Genomic DNA, 24,980 nt, shown 5'->3' with positions numbered 1-24,980 from the left:
GAGCTGGCGGGCAGCCATGAAGATGGGGCTAAAGTGTGGCGAGTCGAAGAGACTTTGCAGTTGGCAGGAAAAAAGACAGAGGCGCAAGGGGAGAGCCAACTGTGTAACAGCCCCGACAAACAAATTTCTCTGCAGCACCTGTGGAAGAGCCTGTCACTCTAGAATTGGCCTTTATAGCCACTCCAGGCGCTGCTTCACAAACCACTGACCACCTCCAGGCGCTTATCCATTGTCTCTCGAGATAAGGAGGCCAAAGAAGTATTGTGATGGAAAGAAAATTGGATGGCGGAGAGGAAACAAAGAGTGGGGATGAATGGGTCTTTTTCCAAATGGCAGTCAGTGACTAGTGGGGTACCGCAGGGATCGGTGCTGGGACCCCAGCTATTCACAATATATATTAATGATTTAGATGAGGGAATTAAATGTGATATCTCCACGTTTGCAGATGACACAAAACTGGGAGGGAGGGTGAGTTGTGAGGAGGATGCAGAGAGGCTTCAGGGTGATTTGGACAAGTTGAGTGAGTCAGCTAATGCATGGTAGATGCAGTACATTGTGGATAAATGTGAGGTTATCCACTTTGGTAGGCAGCCATAAAGGCGGGGCTAAAGTGTGGCGAGTCGAAGAGACTTTGCAGTTGGCAGGAAAAAAGACAGAGGCGCAAGGGGAGAGCCAACTGTGTAACAGCCCCGACAAACAAATTTCTCTGCAGCACCTGTGGAAGAGCCTGTCACTCTAGAATTGGCCTTTATTGCCACTCCAGGCGCTGCTTCACAAACCACTGACCACCTCCAGGCGCTTATCCATTGTCTCTCGAGATAAGGAGGCCAAAGAAGATATCCACTTTGGTAGCAAAAACAGGAAAGCAGATTATTATCTGAACGGCTATAAACTGAGAGGAGAATATGCAGCGAGACCTGGGTGTTCTCGTACACCAGTCGCTGAAGGTAAGCATGTAGGTGCAACAGGCGGTAAAAAAGGCAAACGGTATGTTGGCCTTCATAGTGAGAGGCTTTGAGTACAGGAGCAGGGATGTCTTGCTGCAATTATACAGGGCCTTGGTGAGGCCACACCTGAAATATTGTGTGCAGTTCTGGTCTCCTTATCTGAGGAAGGATGTTTTTGCTATAAAGGAAGTGCAGCGAAGGATTACCAGACTGATTCCTAGGATGGCGGGACTGACATAGGAGGAGAGATTGAGTCGGTTAGGATTATATTCGCTGGAGTTCAGAAGAGTGAGGGGGGTTCTCATAGAAACCTATAAAATTCTAACAGGACTTGACAGGGTCGGTGCAGGAAGGATGTTCCCAATGGTGGGGAAGTCCAGAACCAGGGGTCATAGTCTAAGGATACAGGGTAAACCTTTTAGGACTGAGATGAGGAGAAATTTATTCACCCAGAGAGTAGTGAGCCTGTGGAATTTGCTACCACAGAAAGCAGTTGAGGCCAAAACATTGTATGTTTTCAAGAAGGAGTTAGATATAGCTCTTGGGTCTAAAGGGATCAAAGGGTATGGGGCGAAAGCGGGAACAGGCTACTGAGTTGGATGATCAGCCATGATCATAATGAATGGCGGAGCAGGCTCGAAGGGCCGAATGGCCTACTCCTCCTATTTTCTATGTTTCTATGTTTCGCCAAGCTGTTCCAATGCAGCGACAACACTGGGATCTACCCGGCAATGTGAAAAATTGCCCAGGTATGTCCTGTGCACAAAAAGCAGGACAAATCTGACCCGGGCAATTTCTGCCCTCCCAGTCTCATCCCAATCATCCGCAAAGTGATGGAAGGTGTCATCGACACTGCTGTGAAGCGACACTTGCTCATCAATAACATGCTCAGTGACGCTCAGTTTGGGTTCCCCCAGGGCTACTCACTAAAGCCTTGGTCCCAACATGGACAAAAGAGCTGAACTCCAGTGGTGAGGTGAGAGTGACTGCCCTTGACATCAAGGCAGCATTTGACCGAGTATGGCATTAAGGAGCCCGAGCAAAACTGGAGTCATTTGGAATCAGGGGAAAAACTCTCTGCTGATTGGAGTCAACCTCGCACAAAGGAAGATGGTTGTGGCTGTGGGAGGTCAATCATCTCAGTCCCAGGACATCACTGCAGGAGTTCCTCAGGGTAGTGTCCTATGCCCAACCATCTTCAGCTCCTCCATCATAAGGTCAGAAGTCGGGATGTTCGCTGATGAAAACAGAGTGCAGATTGCAAGCTGAGTGCGGAGATGAAAAAAACCTATATCTTAAACACTATGAGATAAACCTATGTTTAAAGATAAGATAAACCTATATCTAATGGTGTGCAGATTGCTAGCTTGACTGTGGAGTTTGGTGAGTGGCAAGTTCATTGAAGGGGGAGGAGGTGCTCCGTTTTTCTACTTTTTTTTTTCTACTTTTTTAACCCTCCAGTATTTGGTTCTTGCTTTGGTGCAGTGGAAAGAGCTGGTTGGTGAGCAACTGGTAAGCTTATAATAAATATTCTGTAAAGTTAAGGTAGGACAGGGCAACTCTGCTGAGTGGAATGTCCAGCCTGTGGCTTGTGGGAAGTCATGGACGCACCATGTGCCCTAGACAAACACATCTGCGGGAAGTGTCACTGGCTGCAGAAACTTGAGCTCTGGATTTTGGTACTTGAGCGGCGGCTGGAGTCACTGTGGTATATCCGCAAGGCGGAGGACAACGTGGATATCACGTTTAGGGAGGTGGTCACACCACAGGTTAGAGGTATGCAGGCAGATAGGGAATGGGTGACCGCCAGGCAGTCTAAGAGAACCAGGTAGGTAGTGCAGGAGTTCCCTGATATAATCTCACTCGCTAATCGGTTTTCCATTTTGGATACTGGCGAGGATGGTGGTTCCTCAGAGGAGTGCAGTCAGAGCCAAGTTTGTGGCACCACAGGTGGCTCAGCTGCACAGGAGGGGAGGAAGAGGAGTGGAAGAGCCGTAGTGATAGGGGACTCGTTAATTAGGGGAACAGACAAGTGTTTCTGCGGCAGTAAACTTCACTCCAGGATGGTGTGTTGCCTCCATGGTGCCAGGGTCAAAGATGGTACAGAGCGGCTGCAGGACATTCTTCTGGGGGAGGGTGAACAGCCAGAGCCCGTGATCCACATTGGTACCAATGACATAGGTAAGAAGTGGGATGCGGCCCTGAAAGCAGATTTTAGGGAGCTAGGAAGGAGATTAAAAAGCAGGTCCTCAAAAGCAGTAATCTCAGGATTACTCCCAGTCCCATGTGCAAGTGAGCATAGGAATAGGACAATTGAGCGATTGAACATGTGGCTGGCGAACTGGTGTAGGGAGGGAGGGCATCAGATTTCTGAGACATTCGGACCAGTTGTGGGGCAGGTGAGACCTGTGCAAGATGGACAGGTTGCATCTTTGCAGGACTGGGACACGTATCCTCGCGGGGAGATTTGCTAGTGCTGTTGTGGAGGGTTTAAACTAAATTGTCAGGGGGATGGGAACCTGAAAGGGAGCTCAGGTTGGAGGGAAGCAAAACTAGGAACTTGTCAGAGGTGTGGGAACCAGGAGCAAGTATCAGAGAGGTATACCAAGGAGCACAGAATACTGAGGGAGATAGATAGCTGTAAAGTAGGGAATATTACGTTATTAGGTTGGGTCACAGTAAGGGAGCAGGTAATAAAGTCTGAACCAGGGTTAATGGGCATGTATGTGAATGCACGGAGGGTGATTAATAAGACTGGTGAGGTACAGGCGCAATTTGCCATGTGGAAATATGATGTTGTGGCTATCCTGGCTCAAAGAAGGGCAAGACTGGGTGTGAAATGTTCCTGGATATAAGGTGTTCAGGAAAGATAGGAAAGGGAAAAAGGGGGCGGGGTGGCAGTATTGATAAAGGAGAGCATTACAGTGCTGGAGAAAAAGGATGTCCCAGTGGGGTCGAGGACAGAATCAATTTGGCTAGAGCTAAGGAACGAAAAAGTTACATTGCTCGGTGTTGTCTATAGGCCACCAGCTATTGGGAAGGACATGGAGGAACAAATTTGCATGGAAACTTCAGAGATGTGCAAAAATTATAGGGTAGTTATAATGGGGGACTTTAATTATCTAAACATAGACTGGGATAATAGTGTAAAGGATAGTGATGGGCAAGAGTTCCTAGAGTGTATTCAGGAAAATGTTCTACAACAGTATGTTGCTAGTCCAATGAGAAAGGAGGCACTGCTAGATCTGGTTCTTGGGAATAAGGTGGGCCAAGTGGATCAAGTATCAGTAGGAGAGCATTTAGGGCATAGTGATCATTGTATCACAAGGTTTAGGCTGACTATAGAAAAGGGCAAAGAGCAATAATTAACTGGGGGAAGGCCAACTTCAGTGGGGTAAGGAGGGGGCGGGAGTTGTGGAATTAGAGTCAAAAGCTGATAGGAAAACCAGTCGATGAACAATGGGCTACCTTCAAAGAAGAGATAGTTTGGGCTCAGTCGAGGTCTGTTCCCTCGAAAGGGAAAAGTAGGGCAAACAAATCCAGAGTTCTCTGGATGACAAAAGAGGTAGAGATTAAGATAAAGAAGAAAAAAGTGTGCTTATGACAGATGCCAGTTAGAAAATACTATTGAGAACCAGGCTGAATGTAGAAGGTCCAGAGGGGAAGTGAAAAATCAAATAAGAGAAGCAAAGAGAACTTGAAAAGAGACTGGCAGCTAGCATTAAAGGAAATCTCAAAGTTTTCTATAGGCATATAAATAGTAAAGGAGGAGTGGGGCCGATTAGGGACCAGAAAGGGGATTTGCACATGGAGGCAGAGGGTATAGATGTGGTATTAAATGACTACTTTACATCTGTCTTTACCAAGGAAGAAGATGTAAGGGAGGCAATGTTGAAAGAGGAGGTAAGTCAGACAGTAGAAGGGGTTAAAATTAATAAAGAGGAAGTAATGGATAGGATGGTCTGTACTTATAAAGCACCAGGACCAGATGAGATGCATCCAAGGATACTGAGAGAAGTGAGGGTGGAAATTGCGGAGGCACTGGCCATAATTTTGCAGTCTTCCTTAGACTCAAAGGTGGTGCCAGAGGACTGGAGAATTGCAAACCGGTTCAATTGTTTCAATTCTCCAGTCCTCTGGCACCACCCCCGAGTCTAAGGAAGACTGAAGAATTATGTTCAAAAAAGGGTGTAAAGATAAGCCCAGCAACTACAGGCCAGTCAGTTTAACTTCGGTGGTGGGAAAACTTCTAGAAAAAATAATTCGGGTCAAAATCAGTAGTCACATGGACAAATGAGAGTTAATTAAGGAAAGCCAGCATGGATTTCTTAAGGGAAAATCATGTTTAACTAACTTGCTGGCGTTTTATGAGGAGGTAACAGAGAGGGTTGATGAGGACAATGCTGTTGATGTGGTGTACATGGACTTTCAAAAGGCGTTTGATACAGTGCTACACAGCAAACGTGTAGCTCATAGAATAAAAGGGACAGTAGCAACATGGATACGAAATTGGCTGAGTGACAGGAAACAAAAAGTAGTGGCTAATGGATGTTTTTTAGGCTGGAGGAAGGTTTGTAGTGGAGTTCCCCAGGAATCAGTGCTTGGACCCTTGCTTTTCCTGATATATGTTAATGACCTAAACCTTGGTGTACAGGGCACAATTTCAAAGTTTGCAAATTATACGAAACTTGGAAGCATTGTGAACAGTGAGGAGGATAGTGTAGAACTTCAAAATGACATTGACAAGTTGGTGGAATGGGCAGACAGGTAGCACATGCAGTTCAATGCAGAGAAATGTGAAGTGATTCATTTTGGTAGGAAGAACATGGAGAGACAATATAGAATAAAGGGTACAATTCTAAAGGGGGCGCAGGAGCAGAGGGACCTAGGTGTATATGTGCACATGTCATTGAAGGTGGCAGAACAGGTTGAGAGAGTGGTTAATAAAGCATACAGTATCCTGGGCTTTATTAATAGGGGCATAGAGTACAAGAGCAAGGAAGTTATGTTGAACTTGTGTAAGACACTGAATCAGCCTCAGCTGGTGAGTATTGCATTCATTTCTGGGCTCCCCACTTGAGGAAAGATGTGAGCACTTAGGAGAGATTACAGAAAAGATTAACGAGAATGGTTCAAGGAATGAAGAATTTCAGTTATGAAGATAGTTAGGACTGTTTTCCTTGGAGAACAGAAAGCTGAGAGGTGATTTGATGGAGGTATTCAAAATCATGAGGGGTCTGGACAGAGTAGATAGAGAGAAACAGTTCCCACTCATGAAAGGATCGAGAACAAGAGGGCACAGATTTAAAGTATTTGGTAAGAGAAGCAAAATAGACAACACCGAGCAATGTAATTTTTTCACGCAGCGAGTGGTTAAGGTCTGGAATGCACTGCCTGAGAATGTGGTGGAAGCAAGTTCAATTGAAGCATTCAAAAGGAAATTAGTCAGTTATATGAAAAGGATGAATGTGTAGGGTTTTGGGGAGAAGGTAGGAAAATGGAACTGAGGGAATTGCTCTTTCGCGGAGCTGGTGTAGACACGATGGGCCAAATGGCGGCCTCCTACACCAATGATTCTGTTATATGATTGCACATTGTTTGGCACCATTTGCAACTCCTCAGGTACTGAAGCAGCCTGTGTCCACATGCAGCAAGACCTGGTCAACATCCAGGCTTAGGCTGATAAGTGGCAAGTAACATTCACACCACACAAGTGCCAGGCAAAGACCATCTCAAACAAGAGAGAATGTAACCATCTCCCCTTGATGTTCAATGGCATTATCATCACTGAATCCCCCATTATCAACATCCTGAGGGTCATCATTGACCAGAAACTGCACTTGGACCAGTCACATAAATGCTGTGGCTACAAGAGCAGGTCAGAGCTGGGAGTTCTGCGGCAAGTAACTCACCTCCTGACTCCCCAAAGCCAGTCCACCATCTACAAGGCACAAATCAGGAATGTGATGGAATACTGTCCACTTACCTGGATGGATGCAGCTCCAACAACACTCAAGAAGCACAACACCATCCAGGTCAAAGCAGCCCGCTTGATTGGCACTCTATTTACCACCTTCAACATTCACCCCCTCCACCACCAATGCACAGTGGCAGCAGCGTGTACCATATGCAAAATGCACTGCAGCAACTCACCATGGCTCCTTTGACAGCATCTTCCAAACCCGCGACCTCTACCACCTAGAAAGACAAGGGCAGCAGATGCATGGGAACACCACCACCTGCAAATTCCCCTCCAAGCCACACACCATCCTGACTTGGAACTATATCGCTGTTCCTTCACTGCCGTTGGGTCAAACTCCTGGAACAGCACTGTTGGTGTACCTACACCCCAAGGGCTGCACAGTTCAAGAAGGCAGCTCACCACCACTTTCTCATGGGCAATTAGGGATAGGCAATAAATGCTGGCAGAGACAGCAACGTCCATATCCCATGATTGAATTTTTAAAAAATCATTTTTATCGGGTCCATTGCACACTACTGACCAGTGAGGTAACTTTCAGCAAAAATGCTTAGTGTGTACTTCTCTGTATTGTGACATTGGACAATGAATGTTCTTCAAGTGTATTAAATTTGAGCTTCCCCTAGTTTCTTCCTGAGGAAAGAATAATTGAGTCATCAATTTCTGTCAGTTTTCACCTTTAGTAAGCTATGGGGGATGTAATATATGCGTAGCTTGGAGGGAAACTTGCAGGTGGTGATGTTCCCATGCATCTGCTGCTCTTGTCCTTCTACGTGGTAAAAGGCGTGGGTTTGGAAGGTGCCAAGGAGCCTTGGTGCATTGCAGCAGTGCATCTTGTAGTTGGTACACACTGCTGCCACTGGGGATCATCCACTCGGCACTTCTGGCTGAAGATGGTCACCAATGCTTCACCCTTTTCTTTTGCATTAATGTGCTGAGCTTCCCCATCATTGATGATGGGGATATTTGTGGAGCCGTCTCCTCCAGTTAGTTGTTTAATTGTCCACCACCATTCATGACTGGATGTGGCAGGACTGCAGAGTTTAGATCTGATCTGTTTCTCACAATTATAATATATGATTTATCAACATAAAGTGCTCTTTTTTGCTAATAGGAGTTTAACTTTTGGCTTCCCTCTAAAATATACAAAGCCCATGTTCATCCTCTGCAGTGAGATATTATACATTATTTCCCCTATTAATACCATTATTATAATTTTATTTTAAGTAAAAACATTTTACTGTGGCATGTTTGTTTGCTATGCACCCCTCAAATTGTAGCATAGAAATTTTGCAAAGTAATTACAAATACTATCTGCTATTAAGATTTTCAAAATCTGTTAAAATTTGTATCTGATGTATGATTGTCGAATCTAGTTGTAAAACCCTTGCAACATTAGTGGTAGATCAATGTTAACCGATAACATAGTTGCATAGGCAAATGGTCACAAATCAATTCCAAAGAAATGTATAATACAGCCATATTGTTCTCTGCTATACAATCTACCTGTGGTTCACTTGTTGCATCACCTGCCTCTGGCCCACTACACTGCCTGGCCCATATCTGTTCTTAGGTTCCATGCTCCCAAGAAATCCTCACTCCACCCTGCCTCATCCTAAGTGCGCCTCTTTTAGCCCCTATTCTCATTGAGCCTTGGTCCATGCCTACTGCTCACATTTCCTCTTTCAAATTTTTCATCCTCCTCTCTCCTTTATCTCTGCTCTGTGGTCCATGAGCAATACCTCTGGCGAAAGCTACCTTTTAAGTTGAATTTTTTTTAACTGATTATTTGTAATTGTTTACTTTAGTGTGGCAGAAATTTTGGAAAAGCATGGTCTGCAGAAACCAATCTCATTTGTAAAGAGCACACAGTCAAGCCCAGAGGAGGTCCGTCTGCTTATGGTGCGGCTAACCAGGCATGTTGGGCGCAAGTAAGTATATATGAAATTGCATTCTAATAAGGTAATTCAGAAATGAGTTTCAAGAAGCATTTATCCTCCTTTTACCTTCACCAAATTAACTGAAGGGTTAGAAGCCAATATTCTGGAGAAGGTGTAAGCTTGCAATATGAAAACTTTCCTAGAATGTATTGGTAATGCGTCTCTCACTTTCTCTTTAGAGTTGGGTGATGGGGATGACTAAGCAAATCTCAGATTTTCCATAAGTAAACGATCATAGAAGCAGTGAGCGAGAGAAAACTATGAAACACCAAATTGTCCAACAAGTGACTATCCTCCTTTTGAGGGAGATGAGCAAGGCTGCCTTGCGTGGAGTAGGCTCCAAGATGACCTGGCTGTTTGAAGATTGTAATCAAGTCATCTCTGTGTGAAAGACACTATAAACCTATAATTGAGACAGTTAGGTCCACAGCAGATCACAGTATTGTTGATTGACCAGCTAGCCCGGCTCAATAATTGATCTTGAGGAGTAGATCAGTGGGACTTGGAATTTTTCCCACTCACTCCATATAACTCTGCAAATCATGTCTAATTTATTGGAGAGTCAACTTGAAGTTTACTGGTTCTTGGGGTGTAGGTGGGGGGGTGACCCCACAGTTGTTGACCTCCTCTGTAATTGACCTCCTCTGTAATCTCCATCCAGGCTTGCTTGGTCAGTTGGGAGGATCTCTTCTTGCCATTCCTTGGAAAGAAGTACTCCTGCCTTTCCCTTTCAGCCCGGAGGAGAATCTCCAGGGAGGCATCACTAAACCATGGGGCCACCTGGTATCTTGTCTCAGACATAGTCACAGGTTGCTCTTGCTCCGTCCATGCAGTCAGCAGCAGTGCTGTAGGGGTGCAAGGAATTCCAACTGCAGCAACAACAACAGCAATGGTGTTGCAGGGGGGCCAACAGCAACATGGTCCCTGGGTTCCAGGATTTAGAAACAACAGCAGAGGGATCCAGTAGCACTCCAGGTTCACTGCCTAACTGAAAGGTAGCAGTACAAGCAGGGCTGGCAATACTTTGGTGCTAGCACCTGTGCTGCAGTCATCTGACTCTGCCATCAGCACCTCAGAGCCCGCTCCCCTTCTTCAATAGTATGGGCCTTGCGCCTCCAATATGTTAAGTGGCCGGCCGCCATGTGATTGCGGTCTGCCGGACGCAGGCACCACATGTGATGACTACACCCACTTCCACGGCCGTTGCTGCGTCCCGCGATGGAATGACAGAATCCAGTCCTTGGAGGCCCCTAAGTCTTGACTCTTGGTTAAGCTGTGCCTCTGTACTTGGGTAAGTGTGCTATGTCCCAGTCGGGAGATAGCATGCTGTATAGCAGGCAAGCAGCAAAGTAGAGGTAAAGCCACAATCAGATCAGCCATGATCTTATTGAATGGTGGAGCAGGCTCGAGGGGCCAAATGGCCTACTCCTATATCTTATGTTCTGATGTAACTGGCATACAGAAACTCTACCCATGTAGATTTACAGGTCAGGAAAGGCATGGATGAATAGGACTTGGTGCAGGATATAATTCGGCAATAGCGTTTTAGATGAGTTGAAACCTATGGAGGCTGGATGATGGGAGGCCGGCCAGGAGATCATTTGAGTGGTTGAATCTGACGGTGACAAAAGCACAAATTAGTGTTTCAACAACAGATGGGCAGAGGCAGGGGTGGGGATGTTATGTAGGTGGAAGTAGGCAGTCTTTATGATGGAGCGGTGATGGCGTGGGATTGAATAAGACACCAAGGCTGTGAAAAGTCCAGCAGAACCAAAGATTGTGGCTGGGGAGATGGATGGAATTGGTGGCAAGGTGCGAAGTTCATGCCGGGGATGAATACAATGGCTTGATCCTCCAAATATTCATTTGGAGGAAATTGCAGCTCATGCAAGACTGGGTGTTGAGAAAGCGGTCTGACAACACAGTGTCAGTGGGGAAGAGGTAGAGTGGTGTTGCCAGCATATATGTGGAAACTGATTCCTCATCTTCAGATGATATTGCCAAGCAACAATATGTAAACAAGGAAACTGAGAGGGATTCCATAAGTAATAGTCCGGGTATGGAAGAGAAGCAAACGCCAAAGATGCTCTGGCTACGATTGGATAGCTAAGCGTGCAACCATTTGGGAGCAGTCCCACTGAGCTGCATAACAAAGTTCAATGCTCATCTGTACCACATGATCACTGGAATATTACAGTTCACTATAATACAAAGGGGAAGTGGCAGTGTTTTATTTGAGCTGAGGTTCGGTTATGACCTGGACAACTTTGTGCCCAAGGTAGTCACAAAGAGGAGGGAATGTGGCCAGTGATCCTTTCTCCTTATGATCAGTAATTAACCTTCTTAAAAAAGGACATTGTAATTTTAAACTCTTGCATTGTGTACCCAGGAACCCACCTGTAAGTGAGAGTGAGTGGCGAGGCTTGCTGCAAGACCTATTGGAAATGCAAAGGACAGTTTACAAGTGCCTGAACTTCAATATCTGCTATGAGGTAAAGCACTCCAGTCATAGATACTTCTCAGTCAGGATCTGGAAACGATTACGACTTGTTTAAAAGTTAGCTTTACATATAAAAAAAAATTCTGAAGATGGCGAGAGTTTTCAGTGCAAATCTTTATAATTAAGTGATGTAAATTTTAAATCTCAATTTGAATTTATACTTAAACTTTACAGACAGGATCTTCCACTTCCATTCCACCTGATTTCAGGTGTATCTGGAGCAGGGTGATGGAAATCAGGCAGGGTACCATTCTATTGACTTAACCCATCACGTGCTCCCACTTTTTCATTTATGCGTTCTTGGGATGTGAATGTCGCTTGTCAGGTGGGCTTTTACCTTGGAAATTATTTATTGATATGTGGGGGTTAACTAAGAAAGATCATGTTTATTTGCAAACTTTGTATATTTTCATCATTTTTTTGAATGTTATTAAATTTCCTTTTCCCTTTTGAACAATGGAACTTAGCTATTCTTTTGTGATTGCTTCTTTTCTCTCTGCACCAATTCATGCTCTGTTGGTGCTTCCTTCAGAGGAAGTGATGTGATACCAGAACATTGCGTTTTAGTCAGTGAGATTTTAAGGAGGACCATATGGCCACATGGCAACTATTTGGTGCCAAATTCTTTAATGGTGGTATCTGTTCAGATAACAACCTATTAATTTATGCATCCAAATTGAATTGCAATAAAATAATTAGTTGGCTGAATAAAGCAATACCATGGAATAAATAAAAGCAAAATACTGCAGATGCTGGAAATCTGAAATAAAAACAAGAAATGCTGGAAATACTCAGCAGGTCTGGCAGCATCTGTGGAGAGAGAAGCAGAGTTAACATTTCAGGTCAGTGACCCTTCATCAGAAATGGCAAATGTTAGAAATGTAATAGGTTTTAAGCAAAGAAAGCGGGTGTGGGGCAAGAGATAACAAAAGGGAAGGCGTTGATAGGACAGAGGGTCACAGAAAGTAACTGACCACCAAAGGTCATGGAGCAAAGGCAAATGGTATGTTAAAGGTGTGCTGAAAGACAAAGTGTTAGTGCAGAGGATGTTAATTGACAGAAAAATGAACAGATTATTGTTATTAAAGCAATACCGTGTACCCTATTGGCATAGTATTCCTCATTCCTGTGCTCCACCTATCTTTGTGTTTGTGTACATAAAGACTTCAGAACAATAAGTTGGTTTCAATGCAGCTTGTTTTTGAAAGAAAATAAATTAAGGTGTGAATGGAATAACCTTATATACATTGGTGGCTGGGAGAAATCATCAGAATTAAAATTCCTAATCATGAGAATTAAAATCACCTTTATGAATTCTGTGGTTTTAAATGATATGTTCATTTGTATGTGAATGATTGGTTCCATTCAAAGAATGAACATAGTCATACTGAAGGTAAGTAAATTAATGTGCCTTTATGCAGCTACTTGTCCCTACTGAAGAATGGCAACTTTTTTTGAAATGTTTCATTGATCAAACAAATACATGTTTCATTGATCAAACAAATACATGCAATACATAGTCTGAAAAGATTCTGTGCTATAGAAAGTCATGTTGTAATTCAGAAGATACTTTTGAGGTACATAGTTTCAAGTAGTGTTAGCACAAATGCAAAACATTTACTTTGAAAGGATGCAACAGTTACATTTAATCTACTAATACATTGGTTCCCTTGTAAACATTAAACTGGAAAAGGAACTACATTTACAATGAAATAGAAAAGGCTTAAAATAATTGAGGGAGAGAAAGACCAAAATAGTCAATCACAAAAAAGCTAATTTTGAGGGAATCAGAATGGAACATAGAAACATAGAAAAGAGGAGCTGGAGTAGGCCATTCGGCCCGTCGAGCCTGCTCCACCATTCATTATGATCATGGCTGATCATCCAACTCAGTAGCCTGTTCCTGCTTTCGCCCCATACCCTTTGATCCCTTTAGACCCAAGAGCTATATCTAACTCCTTCTTGAAAGCATACAATGTTTTGGCCTCAACTGCTTTCTGTGGTAGCGAATTCCACAGGCTCACCATTCTCTGGGGGAAGAAATTTCTCCTCACCTCTGTCCTGAAAGGTTTACCCCCTATCCTTAGACTATGACCCCTGGTTCTGGACTCCCCCACCATTGGGAACATCCTTCCTGCACCTACCCTGTCAAGTCCTGTTAGAATTTTATAGGTTTCTATGAGATCCCCCTCACTCTTCTGAACTCCAGCGAATATAATCCTAACCGACTCAATCTCTCCTCCTACATCAGTCCTGCCATCCTAGGAATCAGTCTGGTAATCCTTCGTTGCAGTCCCTCTATAGCAAGAACATCCTTCCTCAGATAAGGAGACCAAAACTGCACACAATATTCCAGATGTGGCCTCACCAAGGCCCTGTATAATTGCAGCAAGACATCCCTGCTCCTGTACTCAAAGCCTCTCACTATGAAGGCCAACATACCATTTGTCTTTTTTACCGCCTGTTGCACCTGCATGCTTACCTTCAATGACTGGTGTACGAGAACAGCCAGGTCTCGCTACGTATTCCCCTCTATCAGTTTACAGCCGTTCAGATAATCTGCTTTCCTGTTGTTGCTACCAAAGTGGATAACCTCACATTTATCCACATTTATAGTGCATCTGCCATGCATTATCCCGCGCACTCAACTTGTCCAAATCACCCTGAAGCCTCTCTGCATCCTCCTCACAACTCACCCTCCTACTCAGTTTTGTGTCATCTGCAAATTTGGAGATATTACATTTAGCTCCCTCATCTAAATCATTAATATATATTGTGAATAGCTGGCATCCTAGCACCGATCCCTGCGGTACCCCACTAGTCACTGCCTGCTATTCGGAAGAAGACCCATTTATCCCTACTCTTTGTTTCCTGTCTGCCAACCAATTTTCTATCCATCGCAATACACCGCCCCCAACCCCATGCGCTTTGATTTTACACGCTAATCTCTTATGTGGGACTTTGTCGAAAGCCTTCTGAAAGTCCAAATAAACCACATCCACTGGCTCCCCCTCATCAACTCTACTAGATACATCCTCGAAGAATTCTATTAGATTTGTCAAGCATGATTTCCCTTCCATGCTGACTCTGCCCGATTCTACCACTGTTCTCCAAGTGCTCTGCTATAAAATCTTTGATAACAGACTCTAGAATTTTCCCCACTACCGACGTCAGGCTGACTGGTCTGTAATTCCCTGCTTTCTCTTTACCTCCCTTTTTAAATAGTGGGGTTACATTAGCTACCCTCCAATCTGTAGGAACTGTTCCAGAGTCTATAGAACCTTGGAAGATGACCACCAATGCATCCACTATTTCCAGGGCCACTTCCTTAAGTACTCTAGGATGCATACCATCAGGCCCTGGGGATTTATTGGCCTTCAATCCCATCAATTTCCCCAACACCATTTCTCTACTGATACTGATTTCCTCCAGTTCCTCTCTATCACTAAGCCCTGTGTTCCCCAACATTTCTGGTATGATATTTGTGTCCTCCTTTGTGAAGACAAGAACCAAAGTATGCATTTAGTTGGTCAGCCATTTCTTTGTTCCCCATAATAAATTCCCCTGTTTCTGACTGTAAGGGACCTACATTTGTCTTCAACAATCTGTTTCTCTTCACATACCTATAAAAACTTTTACAGTCAGTTTTTATGTTCCCCGCAAGCTTGCTCTCGTAATCTATTTTCCACTTCTTAATCAATCCCTTGGTCCTCCTTTGCTGAATTCTAAACTGCTCCCAATCCTCAGGTCTGTTTTTTTTCTGGCAGATTTAGATGTCTCGTCCTTGGGTCTAATGCTGTCTCTAATTTCCCTTGTAAGCCATGGTTTGGCTACCTTCTCCTTTTACTTTTGCGCCAGACAGGGATAAACAATTGTTGCAGTTCATTCATGCGCTCTTTAAATGTTTGCCATTACCTATCCACCGTCATCCCTTTAAGTAACGTTTCCCAATCTGTCATGGCCAACTCGCGCCTCATACCTTCGTAATTTCCTTTACTGAGATTCAGGAGCCTAGTCTCAGAATCAACTACGTCACTTTCCATCTTGATGAAGAATTCTATCATATTATGGTCGCTCATCCCCAAGGGGTCTCGCACCACTAGATTGTCAATTATTCCTCTCTCATTACACAATTCCCAGTTTAGGATGGCCTGTTCTCTAGTTGGTTCCTCAACGTATTGGTCCAGAAAACCATCCCGTATACACTCCAAGAATTCCTCCTCTACTGTATTGTGACTAATTTGATTTGTCCAATCTATATGCAGTCACCCATAATTACAGATGTTCCTTTATTGCATGCATCTCTAATTTCCTGTTTAATGCCATTTCCAACATCACCACTACAGTTTCGGGGTCGAAATACAGCCCCCACTAACGATTTTTGCCCCTTAGTGTTTCTCAGCTCTACCCATACAGGTTCCACATCGTCAGAGCTAATATCGTTCCTCACTCCTGTATTTAATTCCTCTTTAACTAGCAATGCAACTCCACTGCCTTTTGCTTTTTGTCTGTCCTTCCTAAATATTGAATATCCCTGGATAGAACAAAGAAAATTACAGCACAGGAACAGGCCCTTCGGCCCTCCAAGCCTGCGCCGATCCAGATCCTCTATCTAAACGTGTCGCCTATTTTCTAAGGGTCTGTATCTCTTTGCTTCCTGCCCATTCATGTATCTGTCTAGATACATCTTAAAAGACGCTATCGTGCCCGCGTCTACCACCTCCGCTGGCAACGCGTTCCAGGCACCCACCACCCTCTGCATAAAGAACTTTCCACGCATATCCCCCCTAAACTTTTCCCCTCTCACTTTGAACTCGTGACCCCTAGTAATTGAATCCCCCACTCTGGGGAAAAAGCTTCTTGCTATCCACCCTGTCTATACCTCTCATGATTATGTACACCTCAATCGGGTCCCCCCTCAACCTCCGTCTTTCTAATGAAAATAATCCTAATCTACTCAACCTCTCTTCATAGCTCGCGCCCTCCATACCAGGCAACATCCTGGTGAGCCTGCTCTGCACCCTCTCCAAAGCATCTACACACTTTGGTAATGTGGCGACCAGAACTGCACACAGTATTCCAAATGTGGCCGAACCAAAGTCTTATACAACTGTAACATGACCTGCCAACTCTTGTACTCAATACCCCGTCCGATGAAGGAAAGCATGCCGTATGCCTTCTTGACCACTCTATTGACCTGTGTTGCCACCTTCAGGGAACAATGGACCTGAACACCCAAATCTGTCTGTACATCAGTTTTCCCCAGGACTTTTCCATTTATTGTATAGTTCACTCTTGAATTGGATCTTCCAAAATGCATCACCTCGCATTTGCCCTGATTGAACTCCATCTGCCATTTCTCTGCCCAACTCTCCAATCTATCTATATTCTGCTGTATTCTCTGACAGTCCCCTTCACTATCTGCTACTCCACCAATCTTAGTGTCGTCTGCAAACTTGCTAATCAGACCACCTATACTTTCCTCCAAATCATTTATGTATATCACAAACAACAGTGGTCCCAGCACGGACCCCTGTGGAACACCACTGGTCACACGTCTCCATTTTGAGAAACTCCCTTCCACTGCTACTCTCGGTCTCCTGTTGCCCAGCCAGTTCTTTATCCATCTAGCTAGTACACCCTGGACCCCATGCGACTTCACTTTCTCCATCAACCTACCATGGGGAACCTTATCAAACGCCTTACTGAAGTCCATGTATATGACATCTACAGCCCTTCCCTCATCAATCAACTTTGTCACTTCCTCAAAGAATTCTATTAAGTTGGTAAGACATGACCTTCCCTGCACAAAACCATGTTGCCTATCACTGATAAGCCCATTTTCTTCCAAATGGGAATAGATCCTATCCCTCAGTATCTTCTCCAGCAGCTTCCCTACCACTGATGTCAGGCTCACCGGTCTATAATTACCTGGATTATCACTGCTACCCTTCTTAAACAAGGGGACAACATTAGCAGTCCTCCGGGACCTCACCCGTGTTTAAGGATGCTGCAAAGATATCTGTTAAGGCCCCAGCTATTTCCTCTCTCGCTTCCCTCAGTAACCTGGGATAGATCCCATCCGGACCTGGGGACTTGTCCACCTTAATGCCTTTTAGAATACCCAACACTTCCTCCCTCCTTATGCCGACTTGACCTAGAGTAATCAAACATCTATCCCTAACCTCAACATCCGTCATGTCCCTCTCCTCCAGTGAATACCGATGCAAAGTACTCGTTTAGAATCTCACCCATTTTCTCTGACTCCACGCATAATTTTCCTCCTTTGTCCTTGAGTGGGCCAATCCTTTCTCTAGTTACCCTCTTGCTCCTTATATATGAATAAAAGGCTTTGGGATTTTCCTTAACCCTGTTTGCTAAAGATATTTCATGACCCCTTTTAGCCCTCTTAATTCCTCGTTTCAGATTGGTCCTACATTCCCGATATTCTTCCAAAGCTTCGTCTTTCTTCAGCCGCCTAGACCTTATGTATGCTTCCTTTTTCCTCTTAGCTAGTCTCACAATTTCACCTGTCATCCAGGGTTCCCTAATCTTGCCATTTCTATCCCTCATTTTCGCAGGAACATGTCTCTCCTGCACACTAATCAACCTCTTTTTAAGAGCCTCCCACATATCAAATGTGGATTTATCTTCAAACAGCTGCTCCCAATCTACATTCCCCAGCTCCTCCTGAATTTTGGTATAGTTGGCCTTCCCCCAATTTAGCACTTTTCCTTTAGGACCACTCTCGTGTCTTTTTAACTTTACTTGTCCCCTTCCCACTATTTTTCACTGTGGCCCCATATGATTCTGGCCCTTGATTTCTCTGCCTATCACTTTTCTTATTCCCCTTACTGTCTTTTGTTCTTGTCTTTGATCCCCCCCTCCTCTGACTCCTGGCAAAGGTTCCCATCCCCCTGCCATTTTCATTTAAACCCTCCCCAACCACTCTAGCTAATACTCCCCCTGGGACATCAGTCCGGGTCCTGCCCAGGTGTAACCCGTCCAGTTTGTACTGGCCCACCTCCCCCAGGACCAGTCCCAAAGTCCCAGGAATCTAAAACCCTCCCCCTCACACCATCACTTCAGCCACATATTTATCCGATCTATCTTGCTATTTCTACTCTGACTGGCCCGTGGCACTGGTAGTATTCCGGAGATCACTACCTTTGAGGTCCTGCGTTTCAATTTACTTCCTAGCTCCCTATATTCTACTTCTAGGACCTCATCCTTTTTTTTTCACTTATGTTGTTTGTTCCAATGTGTACCACGACCACTGGCTGTTCACCCTCCCCCTTCAGAATGTCCTGTAACCGCTCTAAGACATCCTTGACCCAGCACCAGGGACGCAAGATACGAGGGAAGATAAACTGGAAAACCAATTGACAGCGATAGAACAGACGTGGGAAATATTTTAAACGATGATCAATAGAGTTCGGGAAAAATATATTCTGCTAAAAAACAAAAACAACTGGCTGGTAATGAATAATGAGGGCAAAATTAAAATGAAAAAAAAAGGCGTACACTCAGTATGTAGACAATAAACGGTAGCATAGTAGTTATGTTACTGGACCAGTAATCTGGAAGGCAAGACTAATAATCTGGAGACTTGAGTACAAATCCTAGTACAAGAGTTAGATATGGTTCTTAGGGCTAATGGGCTCAAGGGATAAAGGGAGAAAGTGGGAACAGGGTACTGAGTTTGGATGAGCAGCCATGATCGCATTGAATGGCGGAGCAGGCTTGAAGGGACGAATAGCCTGCTCTTGCTCCTATTTTCCTATGTTTCTCTGTTTCTATCGTGGCATCGGGTCAGATATGGGCAAGGAAACCCCTGCCTCTGCAGTCCGTGATTGCTTACTTGTCAGGTGAAGTCCTACTTATTTCGCAGCTAGCCTCCATATCTGGAGGTTGTTCTGGCTATCTGCCACCCACCGGCAGCTTGCCCCAGCTAAATTGGGGGGATATAATTAATACTGAAAAGGAGAGCGACAGAATACAAGAAGACATTGAGAAACTTTAAGAATGGGCGTGTAAATGGTAAATTAATTTCAATGTAGGTAACTGTGAGGTGGTGCATTTTGGTAGGTGGAATAAGGAGGCCGCATACTCCTTGTAAAATAAGACTGTAAATGGAGTTGAAGAAAAGTAAAACGGGAAAGGTAGCCAAACCATGGCTTACAAAGGGAAATTAGAGATAGCATTAGATCCAAGAAAGAGGCATATAAATTTGCGAGGATAAATAACAGACCTGAGGATTGGGAGCAGTTTAGAATTCAGCAAAGGAGGACCAAGGGATTGATTAAGAAGGGGAAAATGGAGTACGAGAGCAAGCTTGCGGGGAACATAAAAACTGACTGTAAAAGTTTTTATAGGTATGTGAAGAGAAACAGATTGTTGAAGACAAATGTAGGTCCCTTACAGTCAGAAACAGGAGAATTTATTATGGGGAACAAAGAAATGGCTGACCAACTAAATGCATACTTTGGTTCTTGTCTTCACAAAGGAGGACACAAATATCATACCAGAAATGTTGGGGAACACAGGGCTTAGTGAGAGAGAGGAACTGAAGGAAATCAATATTAGTAGAGAAATGGTGTTGGGGAAATTGGGATTGAAGGCCAATAAATCCGCATGGCCCGATGGTATGCATCCCAGAGTACTTAAGGAAGTGACCCTAGAAATAGTGGATGCATTGGTGGTCATTTTCCAAGATTCTATAGACTCTGGAACAGTTCCTACAGATTGGAGTGTAGCTAATGTAACCTCACTATTTAAAAAGGGAGGTAGAGAGAAAGCAGGGAATTATAGACCAGTCAGCCTGACGTCGGTAGTGGGGAAAATTCTAGGGCCCATTATCAAGAATTTTATAGCAGAGCATTTAGAGAACAGTGGTAGAATCGGGCAGAGTCAGCATGGATTTACAAAAGGGAATTCATGCTTGACAAATCTAATAGAATTCTTCGAGGATGTAACTAATAGAACTCTACTAGATGAGGGGGAGCCAGTGGATGTGGTTTATTTTGACTTTCAGAAGGCTTTCGACAAAGTCCCACATAAGAGATTAGAGTGTAAAATTAAAGCGCATGGGACTGGGGTCGTGTATTGCGATGGATAGAAAATTAGTTGGCGGACAGGAAACAAAGAGGAGGGATAAATGGGTCTTTTTCCGAATGGCAGGCAGTGACTAGTGGGGTACTGCAGGGATCGGTGCTAGGACCCCAGCTAGTCACAAAATACATTAATGATTAAATGAGGGAACTAAATGTAATATCTCCAAATTTGCAGATGGCACAAAACTGGGTGGGAGGGTGAGTTGTGAGGAGGATGCAGAGAGGCTTCAGGGTGATTTGGACAAGTTGAGTGAGTGGGCTAATGCATGGCAGGTGCAGTATAATGTGGATAAATGTGAGGTTATCCACTTTGGTAGCAAAAGCAGGAAGGCAGATTATTATCTGAACGGCTATAAACTGAGAGAGGGGAAAATGCAGCGAGACTTGAGTGTTCTCGTACACCAGTCGCTGAAGGTAAGCATGCAGGTGCAACAGGCGGTAAAGACAAATGGTATGTTGGCCTTCATAGTGAGAGGATTCGAGTACAGGAGCAGGGATGTCTTGCTGCAATTATACAGGGCCTTGGTGAGGCCACACCTGGAATATTGTGTGCAGTTTTGGTCTCCTTATCTGCGGAAGGATGTTCTTGCTATAGAGGGAGTGCAGTGAAGGTTTACCAGACTGATTCCTGGGATGGTGGGACTGACGTATGAGGAGAGATTGAGTCAGTTAGGATTTTATTCGCTGGGGTTCAGAAGAGTGTGGGGGGGATCTCATAGAAACCTATAAAATTCGAACAGGACTTGACAGGGTAGATGCAGGAAGGATGTTCCCGATGGTGCAGGAGTCCAGAACCAGGGGTCATAGTCTAAGGATACAGGGTAAACCTTTCAGGACTGATAGAGGAGAAATTTCTTCCCTCAAAGAGTGGTGAGCCTGTGGAATTCGCTACCACAAAAAGCAGTTGAGGCCAAAACATTGTATGTTTTCAAGAAGGAGTTAGATATAGCTCGAGGGTCTAAAGGGATCAAAGGGTATGGGGCGAAAGCGGGAACAGGCTCCTGAGTTGGATGATCAGCCATGATCATAATGAATGGCGGAGCAGGGTCGAATGGCCTACTCCTGCTCCTATTTTCTGTTTCTAGGAGCAAAGGGATCTGGGATCTAGTTTCTCTTATCTCCCCCTCATGTCCTCTTTGAGCTCAGTTTATCCATGAGCCCCACCATTGTTCCCTCAATCCTATTTCTACTAAATTGCTGATCACCCAACTTCCCCATGTTAGCTGATATTGTTAACAGTTCTCTCTCTTCAGGTGCTGTTCCTCTTTCCTTAAAATCTGCTGTCATCGTACATCTCAAAAATTCAACTCATAACCCGGCTGCCCCTGAAAACTACCACCCCATCTCCAACCCCCCCACCCCCCACGACTTGAAAGTGTTGTTGAGGCAATTAGCATAGATGTCTTTATGGGGAAGTTAGATGAGCACTTGAGGGAAAGGGAATTAAAAGATGTGTAAATGGTGTTAGTTTAAGTAGGGTAAGAGGAGGCTTGAGTGCAGCATAAACGGCATCACAAACAAGTTAAGCTGAATAGCCTTTTCTATATTATAAATTCCATGTGAGAACAAATATTTTTTTTTATTTCTAAAATATACTTTATTCATAAAAATCTGAAAAAATTACATTGCCAAACAGTTTCAAACAGCATCAAGTCAAAAAATACAAACAGTGCAAAGGTGATCAGTTTCCTTCTATACAATTATGAGTTGCCTCACAACCCTTCCATTTCATTGTCATGCCATATACATTTTTACATTTACAGCACACAAAATTTTCCCGATACAGTTCAAGGGGTTTCCCATGAATCCAGCCCCTCAGTTCAGCTTGGTGGGGGGGACCTTACACTGTGGTCTTTACCCATTGAGCCTTTGCTGTGGCTGTCCCAAGCTTTAGTGCGTCCCTCAGCACGTAGTCCTGGACCTTGGAATGTGCCAGTCTGCAACATTCGGTGGTGGACAACTCTTTGCGCTGGAAGACCAGCAAGTTTCGGGCAGACCAAAGGGCGTCTTTCACCGAATTGATAGTCCTCCAGCAGCAGTTGATGTTTATCTCGGTGTGCGTCCCTGGGAACAGCCCGTAGAGCACAGACTCCTGTGTTACAGAGCTGCTTGGGATGAATCTTGACAAAAACCACTGCATCTCTTTCCACACCTGCTTTGCTAAGACACATTCCAGAAGGAGGTGGGCGACCGTCTCTTCCCCACCACAGCCAACGCGGGGGCATTGCGCGGATGGGGCGAGACTTCGGGCGTGCAGGAAGGATCTGACGGGGAGGGCCCTTCTCACCACCAGCCAAGCTACATCTTGGTGCTTGTTTGAAAGTTCTGGTGATGAGGCATTCCACCAAATGACTTTGGCGGTCAGCTCGGGGAACCATCCGACGGGATCCCCTGTCTCCTTTTCCCGTAGGGCCTTGAGAATGTTCCATGCAGACCACTGCCTGATGGATCGGTGGTCGAAGGTGTTTTCCCGCAGAAACTGCTCCACGAAGGATAGGTGGTACGGCACGGTCCAACTGGATGGAGCGTTCCGCGGCAATGTGACCAGGCCCATCCTTCACAACACCGGGGACAGATAGAACCTCAGCACGTAGTGACACTTGGAGTTTGCGTACTGGAGATCTGCACACCGCTTGATGCAGCTGCACACGAAGGTGGTCATCAGGATGAGGGCCACGTTGGGTACATTTTTGCCGCCCTTGTCCAGAGATTTGAACATCGTGTCCCTCCGGACCCGGTCCATTTTAGATCCCCAGATGAAGCGGAAAATGGCTCGGGTGACCGCCACAGCGCAGGATTGGGGTATGGGCCAGACCTGTGCCACGTACAGCAACAACGTGAGCGCCTCGCACCTGATGACCAGGTTCTTACCCACAATGGAGAGAGATCGCTGCCCCCACATGCCCAACTTTTGTTGTACCTTGGCTACTCGCTCCTCCCAGGTTTTGGTGCACGCCCCGGCCCTTCCGAACCATATCCCCAGCACCTTCAGGTAGTCTGACCTGACGGTGAAGGGGACAAGGGATCGGTCAGCCCAGTTTCCAAAGAACATGGCCTCGCTCTTGCCGTGGTTATCTTTGGCTCCCGAGGCCAGTTCGAACTGGTCGCAGATGCTCATCAGTCTGCGCACGGACAGCGGATCCGAGCAGAAGACGGTGACATCATCCATGTACAGGGAGGTTTTCACCTGAGTGCCTCCGCTGCCTGGGATTGTCACCCCTCTTATGCTCGCATCCTTCCTAATAGACTCAGCAAAGGGTTTAATACAGCAAACAAACAAGACCGGGGAGAGAGGACAGCCCTGTCTGACTCCAGATTTGATCGGGAAACTTTCCGATTCCCACCCATTGATTGAGACTGCGCTACTGATGTTTGTGTAGAGCACTTTGATCCAATTGCAGATTCCCTCCCCAAACCCCATTTTGGAAAGCACGTCCATCATGTAGGTGTGCGATATCCTGTCAAAAGCCTTCTCCTGGTCCAGGTTGATGAGGCAGGTGTCCACCCTCCTGTCCCGTACGTAGGCGATCGTATCCCTGAGTAGCGCGAGACTATCAGAGATCTTCCTGCCGGGTACAGTACAGGTCTGATTGGGGTGGATCACCAACTCCAGAGCAGACTTGACTCGACTGGCTATGACTTTGGACAGAATCTTGTAGTCAACATTAAGCAGTGAGATGGGCTGCCAATTTCTGGTTTCTGCCCTCTCCCCCTTCCGCTTGTAAATGAGGGTGATGATGCCTTTCCTCATGGATTCTGACATGCTTCCGGCCAGGAGCATACTCTCGTATGCTTCCAGCAGGCCCGGGCCAACCCAGTCCCACAGGGCCGAGTCCAACTCGACCGGTAAGCCGTCGCTTCCGTGAGTTTTACTCGTCTCGAAGGACTCGACGGCCTTTGTCAGCTCGTCCAGAGTTAGCGGCTTGTCCAGTGTCTCCCTCCTGCTGTCATCTAAGACCTCTGTGATAGATGACAGGAAGGACTGGGAGGCTGTGCTGTCTGTGGGCTTCGCGTCATACAGCCCAGCATAAAAGGATTTGCTGATCCTTAGTATGTCAGACTGCGAAGACATTACCGAGCCATCTTCTTCCTTCAGGCTGCTGATAACAGAGCTTTCTCTGTGTACCTTTTGGAAGAAGTAACGCGAGCACGTCTCATCCTGCTCAACGGAGCGGACTCTGGACTGGAAGATGATCTTGGAGGCCGCCTTGGCAAAGAGCCAGGCCTGCTGGCTCTTTACCTCATGGAGGTCCTCCTTGACCTTGACCCCCATTGACTGCAACCGGAGCAGATTTTGCATACTTTTCTGGAGTCGGGACATTTCCCTCTGTCTCTCTCTCGCCCTCTGAACCCCTTTGTGGATGAAGAACCTCTTGATGTTCTCCTTAATCGCTTCCCACCAGTGAACTGGAGACTCAAAGAGGGGTTTCACAGTCCTCCAACCTTTGTTATCCCTTTTGAGTTGCTCAATGTTCTCTGGGGTCAGCAGTGTAGCATTGA

General features: G+C 45.3%; 1 protein-coding gene across 1 annotated transcript in view; it reads left to right on the top strand.

Annotated features, from left to right (window-relative positions):
* nbas (NBAS subunit of NRZ tethering complex) overlaps positions 1-24,980 on the top strand; it is a 308,007-nt gene that overhangs the window by 120,882 nt on the left and 162,145 nt on the right. The window contains exons 28-29 of the mRNA XM_068028531.1: positions 8,736-8,858; positions 11,257-11,359. Of these exons, the coding sequence (XP_067884632.1) occupies positions 8,736-8,858; positions 11,257-11,359 (226 nt within the window). The remainder of the gene's footprint in view (positions 1-8,735; positions 8,859-11,256; positions 11,360-24,980) is intronic.

This window comes from Heterodontus francisci, chromosome 3, assembly GCF_036365525.1.
Source record: "Heterodontus francisci isolate sHetFra1 chromosome 3, sHetFra1.hap1, whole genome shotgun sequence".
Lineage (NCBI taxonomy): Eukaryota > Metazoa > Chordata > Chondrichthyes > Heterodontiformes > Heterodontidae > Heterodontus > Heterodontus francisci.
The sequence above is the reverse complement of the archived record's forward strand: the minus strand, read 5'-3'. Positions and strand labels throughout refer to the sequence as shown.